This window comes from Corvus brachyrhynchos, unplaced genomic scaffold (assembly GCF_000691975.1).
Source record: "Corvus brachyrhynchos isolate BGI_N302 unplaced genomic scaffold, ASM69197v1 scaffold5, whole genome shotgun sequence".
In the NCBI taxonomy this organism is placed as follows: domain Eukaryota; kingdom Metazoa; phylum Chordata; class Aves; order Passeriformes; family Corvidae; genus Corvus; species Corvus brachyrhynchos.
This window is the reverse complement of record NW_008238321.1, coordinates 5,796,328-5,806,631: the sequence shown is the minus strand read 5'-3', so window position 1 is coordinate 5,806,631 and position 10,304 is coordinate 5,796,328. Positions and strand designations below refer to the sequence as shown.

Below are 10,304 nucleotides of genomic sequence, written 5' to 3'. Positions count from 1 at the left end.
ATGGAGTTGAGGGCTGGTTCCAGCCTCCAAAATCTGCGTGCCTGGAACCTTTTGGGAAGGACCGAGGTGCTGGGAATGCCTGGGGTGGAATTCCTCATCCTGGCCACCGTGTAGAACTAGAGGGCCCTCATTTCACCACTTGAGTAAGTGACCGTCTGCTTTTTGCTTTGGTTTGCACGTGGTTGGAAATTAGGGAGGAATTTCTCTATGGAAAGGGCTGTCCAGGGTGGAATCCCCATTCCTGGAGGGATTTCAAAGCCATGTGGATGTGGCACTTGGGGACATGGGTTAGTGGTGGCCTCGGCTATGGTGGGGGAACGGTCTTGATCTCAAAGGCCTTCTCCAACCTAAACAATTCCATGATTCCAAGTAACACCCACCTCAGGGTAGGTCACAGGGACAAGCCCCCAGCCCCTCTTGGCAGCCACGTGGTTTCCCACGGGGATGGTCTCTGCCATGGATGTGCCCTGGCTGTTCCCAAGGCGCTGCATCCCAGCTCCACTGGGATTTGTCTGCATCCCCTTCCAGAGGCACATCCAGCCAACAGCACAACCTCCCCCGTGTAACTGTTTGGGGGTTTGACAGTTTTATAACCTTAAATTTGCACCTTCTGGAAAACGGTGACAGTTAATGATTCATTGCCGTGGTGGAATTTTTCTTATGATGTCTTAATAGCCGAGCATGGAGCAGAGCTCAGCAGAGAGGGAAAATAAAAACCTGGAGCAAAAAGCTCCCAGAACAACTTGAATAGGCAGGAATTGCCCAGTCCTGCCAGTGCCATCCAAAATATTTATGATTATTTTTTAAAGCTGTTTCCTGGGTGTCCAGCTCCAGTTGGAAACTGGTTTGAAAGGAAGCTGTGAAAAAAATGTCCGTGGGTGCATCCCTCACTTTTCAAGAAGGAAGTTGATTTTGGTATCACAAACCATCTGCTGGTTTTAACCAAAACAGGCAAAAATTAATCAAAACTTCATACTTTGGAAAGACCTAAAGCTGTGCTGACAAAAAAACCACCCATAATTCAATCACTTTTTAGAGTCAGATCAGTGCTTTCCGTTTCTTTGCCATCATTTTGCCCTATCCCTGGAAGTGCTGGATGGAGCTTGGAGTAACCTGGTCTAATGGAAGGTGTCCCATGAAGCAGAATGGTCTCCAGGCATCCTGGGCAAAGTGCTCAGAGCTGAGCCTGGTCCATTGTATATTTTGATGAATCCACGACTTCTGATTGGAAAAAACCCTTCCCAAGCTGCTCTCCCTGTGGAGGAGGCAGATGGAGGGCAGAGCATGAGGTCCCTCTGGAGCTCGTGGGGCTCTTTCCAACATCCCCACGTGGAGACACCACCGGAGCAGAGCCCTTCTGCTGGACTTCAGCTCTGCACGTGCCATAAAAGTGCTTTTAACGGGCAGCATGGAGCTGGTTAGCGGAACACTTGGAGCATTAATGGATGCAGGGACTTTTTAAGGAGCTGTTGGACTTCACGGCTGGAATGAGCTCATCGGAACAAGCGCTGCCCTCGCGCCGACTGAAGGAACCCAGGCCTGCTCCAAGGTGTCCTGGGCTGCAGTGTATTCTGTTACCATCCTCAGGAGCTGTTGAAATCAGGTGGGGCAGTGTTTCCTTGCCTCCTCCCCCCAGACTATCTTTCTGTTAATGGCCCATCATTGTCCTGCCGCCTGACTCAGAGATAACTCCCTCCGGACTATCTTCTGTTAATGAGCCTAATCAACACTTGGCCTCATGACTCATTACCCCATTGTGAGATGCTCCACCCAGAAGGAGGAACCAAGCATCCCATCGGGGATATAATCTGGGACTCTGAACACCAGAGACGCCCTTTCCACTGGATTTCCAGAGGCCAGGAGCTACACAGCCACCACTGGACTTTCTGAGGAAGAGCAGACCCCTTTTCTACAGGATCACTGCTTCAGAGGACTGCAGCCACCATTCTACCAGACTGCTACCACCACCCTGCCTAACAGGGACTCAGGTTGTATTTTGACTCTGTCAGTTTGAACCAGTGTTTTCTTTTACATTTTTTTCCTTTTCTTTAATTTCCATTAAATTGTTATTCTGACTTGGTGCCTCCCACTGGTTTGTTTTCAAACCAGTACACGAGGGAACAACGCACAGCAGCTTTTCCAGTGCTCCCATCCTGGGGATGGATCCCGAGGCGTTTTTCCAACAGCTCCTGTGGAGCTCTATGCTGGTTGTAGGACGTCAGCATTCCTTGCTGTGTGCCAGAGGGAGCAGGGTCCTGCTGGGATGCCGGGAAGGGCTGCAGTACCCTGGTTGTAACAACCTGACTTGCACTTGGAAAAAATTCCTCTCTGGGAGGGTAGGGAGGCCCTGGCACAGGGTGCCCTGAGAAGCTGGGGCTGCCCCTGGATCCCTGGGAGCGTCCAGGGCCAGGCTGGATGGGGCTTGAAGCAGCCTGGGATAATGGAAGGTGTCCCTGGCAGAGGGGTGAAACTGGGTGAGCTTTAAAGTCCCTCCAACCCAAACCATTCCATGATTCTGTAATTTTGGGTTGAGGTCCTCTCCATTCTGCTTTTCCCATGTTTGTACAAAATTCTATGGTGCCTTTTATCAGGTTTACCTCTTCCTCCTGATGGCCATGAAAGGTGTGGTGGTGACCTGCCAAGACTTCTTCCAAAGGTCAAGGTTTGGGTTGGCACCTTGTGGGTGGGACCTGCGTGCAGGGCCAGGCTGGGTTTGCAGCTGGAATTCGTTCTGGGTTATCCCTGCACGAGCTCAAAAGCTGAGGGTCTGTAGGGAGGGTCTCCCTGTCTCATTTGTCACCTTCTTTCCATGTGGTGACATGTTCTCCATGGAGAAACTATCCAAAACTTGGAGGACTCTCAGGCTTGCCTTCCTGCCCTTTGTCAGCATCCTCATGGAATGGTTTAGGTTGGGAAAGGCCTCTCAAACCATCAGTTCCAACCATTCCTGGCACAGCCAAGGCCAGCACTGACCCATGTCCCCAGGTGCCACATCCACACAGCTTTGAAATCCCTCCAGGGCTGGAGGGATTCCAGGAAGGAATTCTTCCCTAATATCCAATCTAAACCAACTAAGAGGCCTGCCACTAAAATTTTTGGAGGAAACTGGAATAAAATCAGGAAGAAATGATCTGAAATTGCTCCTCTGATGCTGAAAAGCTCGTTGGGATTCACTGCTCTGTGGAAATGCTTTTTCGCCTTCAGTAAAAAATCCTTAAGATGCTGGAAGATTTTTGCCATGGATTGTCTTCATGGCAACTTCCCCCTTTAAGGAAGGAAGGGTTGGAAAGATGTTGATAATTCAGAGCAGAGTAGCAGGGAATTCTTGCCTTCTGTAAAATGATTCTTTCATTTCCGAGTGGTCCAACACTTCCCTAACCAGTCCTGGGGCAGTTCTTGGCCTGTCCTGCGTTAATGTGGAATTGTTGCCTCCAGCAAGGAGTCAACGGATCAACCAGCACCAAGAGGGATTTTCCATAACAAAGATGCAGTGCAGGATAAAAGTGTCAAAGTCAGGAATTCCGAGCCACATCCGGGCTCGGCAGGAGCAGGACAGGAGGAGCCTGGTTGTGTTTCAGACCCAAAGCGAGCGACTGATCCTCAGTTCACACACAGAACGTGGGTAATGAAGTTAAAGGGATAAAATTTCCCAAAACAGGAATATTTGCTGCAATGTCTTGGGATCAGTGATGAAATAAGTTTAACTTCTCTGGCACTGGATTTGTCTCTCATCCCAACCCCAATCCTGTGGGTTTTAGAAGGGGAGTGTGCACTGAGCCTGTCTGTCCATTCTTCTCCTGACTTCCTGTCCGTGGAATCAGAGAAGCTCTGAGGTTGGAAAAGCTCTCCAGGATCATCAAATCCAAGCTGTGCCCAATCCCCACCTTGTCACCAGCCCAGAGCGCCGAGTGCCACGTCCAGGTATTCCTTGGACACCTCCAGCAATGGGATTCCAGCAGCTCCCTGGGCATTCCAAATGCCTGTCAGCCCTTTCCGTGAAGGAATTCTCCCTGAGAAGAAAGGAGGAGGCCAGGAGGTCCTGACCTGGAGGGCAGGGGGAGTGCTGAAGTGTGAGATTTGGGGATAGATGTGTGTATAAATACATACATACATATATAAAACCATAATCACTCCGCTTTCACTCCGTTGCTTCTCTTTAACATTTTTTCCATTGAAAATCTGGAAGCAGTACTTATCCCTAGAAATGCTCGGCAGTCAAATCCCATAATCTGTGGGAACTCTGGTAGGTGGCTCATATAGCAACAAATTAAAAACCAGTTGGGAAGGAGACAAGTTTGGATCAAACCCAAATGTGGGGTGTGGGACAGCAATGGAGAGGATTTGGGTCCCTCTTGCTTTGAGACCTGGGATTTAGGCCTGGAATTGCAAAAACCTGACAGTGCGATTTGTAATGGGTCAAAGCCTGACCCAGACCAAGGACAGGTTTTAGTGAAGATTGTGCATTTCTGTGTTGGTTGATTCCTCAGTAGGAACTGACCCGCTCCCTTTTCTCCTGGTGCTTCCAAAAGCTCTCTGAATTTCTCTGGGATTCACAAAACGATCTCCTGTCTAAATCAGAGCAAGTGCACAGAGGTGATTATTTTCCTGTGTGTTTTTCTGCACTGAACAGCAGAGATTAAATCCTCATGCAAGTATCCAATTAAGGAGTTAACAAGAAATTAAATTCATAATGGGGGGAAATGAAATATTCTTGTTGCTGCTATTTAACGAGAATTTTTTTATCTGTGCCTATGATAAATTTTTGGGGAAAACTGCACAAATGAGTATTTTCCTAGGAATAGCTTAACAAATAGACTCTACTTTGACTTTCAGACTCTACTTTGGGGCAGCAGGAAGGACTGGATGGTTCTTGAGGTCTCCTTTTTCCATTAAATGATTTATAGTCCTTCCACACATCCCAATTTTGGCTTTTCTGTGCCAATGGCTTGGTATCAGGAAGCCCCAGCGAGGTGATCCTGTCCCCGTGCTAAAGACAAGCTCCAGGTAGCCCTCGCCTGTGTTTAAGAGTTTCCAGCTTGTTTTTGTCCCTCCTGGACAAATATCCAGCCTGTGCCATGGAATATGAGCTTCCTCTGCCTACTGGATGTTTGTAACAATCTGGGATTTCAAAAAAAAAACCGAACCCCAGCCAAACAAAGAAGCCCAACCCGTAAAAAAGTTACGGCTGGAGGTGCCCGTTTTCTGACAGAGGGGTTTGGTAACGGGGCAGGGGACAGAAATGTGAGGAATAATTGGTTTTGGGCCTAGAACCAGGAAAACTACTTTTCCAAATTAATCCAGCGAGAGCCATGAATCCACTGTATTTCATATCACACTTCATAAAACTCCAGTCATAATCCATAAAAGTGACATTATTAGATTAAAACCCTCAGTTCCTCCTAGAAGGAGCTCGCTCATTAGACATGCTGTAGTTTTATAACCTCAAAGTTCCTCCCCAATTACCATGATTAATACTGGGCTTTAATAAAAAATTTCTCCCCATCACCACAGGGGTTGATCCCATCTGGTTGGTGTAATTGGGAATTCCAATATTGTCCAGCAAGGGAAAGACACTTGGGGAACACAAATCAAGGCTGAGGATGGGAGCAGCAGAGGATGGATGAGGATGGAGGTCTGGAGATCCAGCTGGGTTTTGATGGTGGTTGGAGCATGGAAGAGCCAAGGTGATGTGGGCCAAAGGCTGGAATTGCTGTGGGAAGCATGGATGAATTCTCCTTCCTCGTGCAGCCGATGGGAAGGAGCAGGGAAGCTCCCCGCGCTCTGCCAACAGGGATCTGCCCTGGGAAATCATCCAAAATTAAACATCCCACCCAGAACTAGCACAGCTCCACGCTGCCAGGGGGAGCAGCACATGGAAGCTCCAGAGGTTTCCCATGGGAAAGGCAGGATTTGGGGAAATACGTGCTGCGTGCCAAGGTTTGGATGGCAGTGGATCCCTAAATCCTGGGAGAGGCTGCGCTCACAGGATCAGCGCTGTGGGAGACACGGGGGTTCAGCTTCACCCTGGGTGCCATGGACACATCAGTCCCTCTGCTCTGCTCTGGTGACTCACCCGGAGCACTGCCACCAGCATGAGGACGTGGAGCTGCTGGAATGAATCCAGAGGAGAATAAGACATGTCAGCAGCACAAAGGTTCCCAATTCAAAAACCACAAGCATTCCTGGAACCCAAGCACTTTGGATCCCCACCCAGACCCCACAGGCAGCAGAGTCCTCTCCAAAACAACAGACTGGCAGATGACTGAAATGCCTTGTGATGAGTGCCAGGAAAGCCACACCTTCATGTATTTCCAAGTTCTTCCCTGCTGACCATGATTTCAGAGAGGGGCATTTGACAAGGGCCTGGAATAACAGCACAGAGGAGGATGGCTTTAAACTGAAAGAGGGCAGGGATGGATGGGATATTCAGAAGGAATTGTTCCCTGGGAGGGTGGGGAGACCCTGGCACAGGGTGCCCAGAGAAGCTGGGGCTGCCCCTGGATCCCTGGTAGTGTCCAAGGCCAGGCTGGATGGGGCTTGGAGCACCCTGGGATAGTGGAAAGTGTTGGGGTTGGAACTGGCTGAGTTTAAGGTCCCTTCTCACCCAAACCATTCCATGAGGATGAAATAACATAAAACTCGCTCTAAAAGCCACTTGCTGGGACACCACCCCTCAGCATGTTTGAAAAATCCCATTTTTTGGCTTTGAAGCAGGAATTCCTTTGAGGTTTGTCCTTGCAGATCCGAGGGGTGCATGGTCTCATCAACCCTCTGTGAGCAGGAGCTGGCGCGGGCTCCGAGCCTCAGCCAGAAGCGCTGAAATTAAAAACGTGTCGGCGCCGTGATTCCTCCACAGCCCAGAAAACGCCAAACTCATGTTATTTTTGAATCCCCTGATTTTTCAGGGCTGCTGGAAATAAGATCTCCTGTTCTGACTTCCAAGCACTAAAGAGAGGTGAATCACTCCTGAAAAACCCTCCCGTGGACCACCCAGGGGCTCCTGCAGAGCTGGGAACCAGAAGTGGCAAAGAGCAGAAGGATTTTCTTGACACAACTGCAACTGCACGAGGCAAAATCACCTCGGAACAGGAGCAGAGTTCCCCAAGTGAGAGGTGTGATAATGAATCCAGGCTGATTAATACGCATCGAGCTGAATCACATTCAGGTCAAAGGGTGAGCCCCAAACCTTGAGTGTAACACGTTCCCTTCCAGGACCCAACATCTGTCTGGAATTCAGATAGAAATAGCTTTTTTTTTCCCCCCTCGTAATTATCCAACTCAGCATAAATTATTATTTTTTTAACTAAATAATAGTTTGGATTTTTGTTCCTTGCTGTGATTGGTCAGAGCTCTCCTTTTTTTAACGATCTGTGACTTTCTGGAGAGTCCTGCTGGGGTTTTAAAACTTGTAACTTGCAAATCACCATGTCAAGAACCATGGTGCCAGTCATATAAAATATGAAATCACACGTTCTTAACATTTATTTGTTGTCATTTTTAATGAGAAAACATGGGGTTTTTTAACAGAACACTGGCTGAAAGTCCTCAGACTGAAATTGTCCCTGTGCTGTTGATGTTCATACCGTGGAGTGGTATTTTGGGAGACCACATGCAAGATACTCTCCTAAACGGCCAACAAAAGCTAAAATTGAACCAAAATAACGCCTCTTAAAATGCACACTTCTATATTTAATGCTGCTCTTTCATTAGAAGTTCCAAGATTTCCTCCTGAAGGGTTTCAGGAGCGTTGCTGTCACGGATCCCTTGGAATAAGCAGGAAGTGGGTGATTCCTGTGGGAGCACTGTGGAAATCGGGTCGCTGTGGAAATCGAGTTGCTGTGGAAATCGAGTCTCTCTATCCCCTGGCTGATCCCTCGTGGGCAGAGCTCACACTGTGAACCAGGGGGACACATTTGGGCTGGAGCCTGGGCTCCAGGAAGGTTTTGCCATCCTGGAAATCCAGCGAGGTCTGCGTTGGGATGCTAAAATCCATCACCGCGCGTTTTTGTTGGCATTTAAGGAGATCCAACGCTCTCTGCTTCCTTGTTTCCTGTTTAGGTGCTCCTGATCATAAGTGGGAACCTGAGTTTCCTGAACTGGCTGACCATGGTGCCCAGCATCGCCTGCTTTGACGATGCCAGCCTGGGGCTGCTCTTCGGCTCCCGGCTGAGGGAACGGGTGGTGCGGATGCAGCTCCCGGGGCCGGAGGGGGAGAGGCTTTCCCTGGGTGAGTTATTCCCAGAGAGGGAGAAGTTGGGATTTTGGTGTGCTTGGCTCCAAAGCTTTCATCTTCAAACCAAAGCTCTGCTCCTCTGTGGGCAGAGGGTGCCTGCACCTCACAGTGTGAAGCTGGGGGTTGTCCATGAGGGTCTGTGGGACATTGCTGGAGGGGGGGACGTTGCCATGGGGACGTGGCTTCTGGGACGTGTCCTCTGCAGGACCAATGTCACAGCAAATCCAGGCAGTTGCAGCTCTGGAAAGTCAGTGCTTGCTCTGCCCCCAGCGACTCAAACGCAAAATAAGAATGTGGAGTTGTACAGTTCACCTTAGGGTTTTGTTTTGAACTTGTTTGTTAATTTTGGCTGTTCAAAGACAAGGATGAAACACCCAGTGCAGCTTGAGGTGGGCTTGGAAGCTGGGTTCTCACATTGGCTCTCTTTCATGGTGTGATGAAGAGAAGGCTCCAAGGAGACCTCAGAGCCCCTTTCAGTTCCTAAAGGGGCACCAGGAGAGCTGGAGAGGGACTGGGGACAAGGCATGGAGGGACAGGACACAGGGAATGGCTTCACATTAACAGAGATCAGCGATAGATGGGATATTGGGAAGGAACTGTTCCCTGTGAGGGTCCTGGCACAGGGTGCCCAGAGAAGCTGGGGCTGCCCCTGGATCCCTGGGAGTGTCCAAGGCCAGGTTGGATGGGGCTTGGAGCAGCCTGGGATAGTGGGAGGAGCAGCTGCTGGTGGCCACTACTGGTGGTGTGGCCACCATCGAGGTGGGGAGGGAATTGCCCAGGACAGGGAGGAGGAGAACTCCTGTTTGTACCATGAATATGAAAAAGCAAATACAAGGGGGGTTAAGACTGGAAAAAAGGGCTCGAGGTGGCTGATTTCCCCTTCCAGAGGCAGTTTCCAAGCAGCCCTGATCCAGGAGAAGCAGCACTGGGATGTTTCTCATGAGGCTGCGTAGCAGATGGAGAGTGGTGTTTGCAGCATTTTTATAAACCGCATATAAGCAACAAATTGCCTGTAATATCAACAACAATCACAGCTGCTGGGGTTAAATATCCCAAACATCTGTCAGAGGAAGGAAAAATGTCAACAAGAGGCAGCATCTGTCTCCAGTCTTTTCTACCAAGAAGCAGTTTATTAACCAAAAATGGGAGTTCCAGCCATGCAGCTTCAGTAAATCTGGTGTCTTTTATTTCACATATTTTGCTGGAATAAATCTTTATTGGCTTTTCCTCTCATGGAGCTTTGCTTTAGAGCCTGTGAAAGTCTCAGACTTTTCCTACCAACTCCATTTATGCCTCCAATCCCAAACAACACTGAGGCTGCACCTTTTTTTTGGGAGGAAAAGCCAAAGGGAGTCCCTGTGAGGGGGAGGCAGATCCTGTTTTGAGGAACTTGCACCTTTTCTGTGATGCTGTCCAGAGAGTCTGAGCCAGGGTGTCCAAGCAAGGACATCATCCATCCATCCATCCATCCATCCATCCATCCATCCATCCATCCATCCATCCATCCATCCCACTCTGGGTGTAGCCATGCCCCACCCTCAGAAGGGGTGGGGTATCTCTAATATCCCAGGAATTTGAATTCCTGCGTATTTTCTCTGCTAAGGAAGCAGGGGCTATTGAGCTGGTGCTGATGGGTGCCAGGAGGCTCAGAGGAACCCTCAGCCCTGGGCCACCAGAGCAGAAGACAGGAGGGTCCCCAGCCGTGTCCTGCTCATGACCTGATTTTGTGAGGCCACATCCTTGAAGTGTGTGTTTGACTCCTACTGAGGCCTCCACTTCCCATCCAGATCCCACTGGCTCCTGTCCCCAAGTTTTGCTCCATCTTTGCCATCTAGGTTATTTTTTTCCCTGAATTAACTCCTTTTTCTCTCAGATTGAGCAGCTGTGACCCCAAGGGCCTGGAGACAGGATGAGAATCACCCCTCCTGAAGGATGAGCAGTCCCTGCATGGCCATGGACTGCTGAGGAGCCAAGTGGGGGCTCTGTGCCTGTGCCTGCCCTTGAATTACAGGGGAAGAAGTTCAGCCCATCTAAAAAAACCCCCAAAAATGCCCCAAAACCTCATACACAG

General features: G+C 49.4%; 1 protein-coding gene across 1 annotated transcript in view; it reads left to right on the top strand.

The window, feature by feature from the left end:
- The window catches only part of LMF1 (lipase maturation factor 1), a 144,778-nt gene that overhangs the window by 115,779 nt on the left and 18,695 nt on the right, over positions 1 to 10,304 (top strand). The window contains exon 8 of the mRNA XM_008633604.2: positions 8,059 to 8,227. Within this exon, the coding sequence (XP_008631826.1) occupies positions 8,059 to 8,227 (169 nt within the window). The remainder of the gene's footprint in view (positions 1 to 8,058; positions 8,228 to 10,304) is intronic.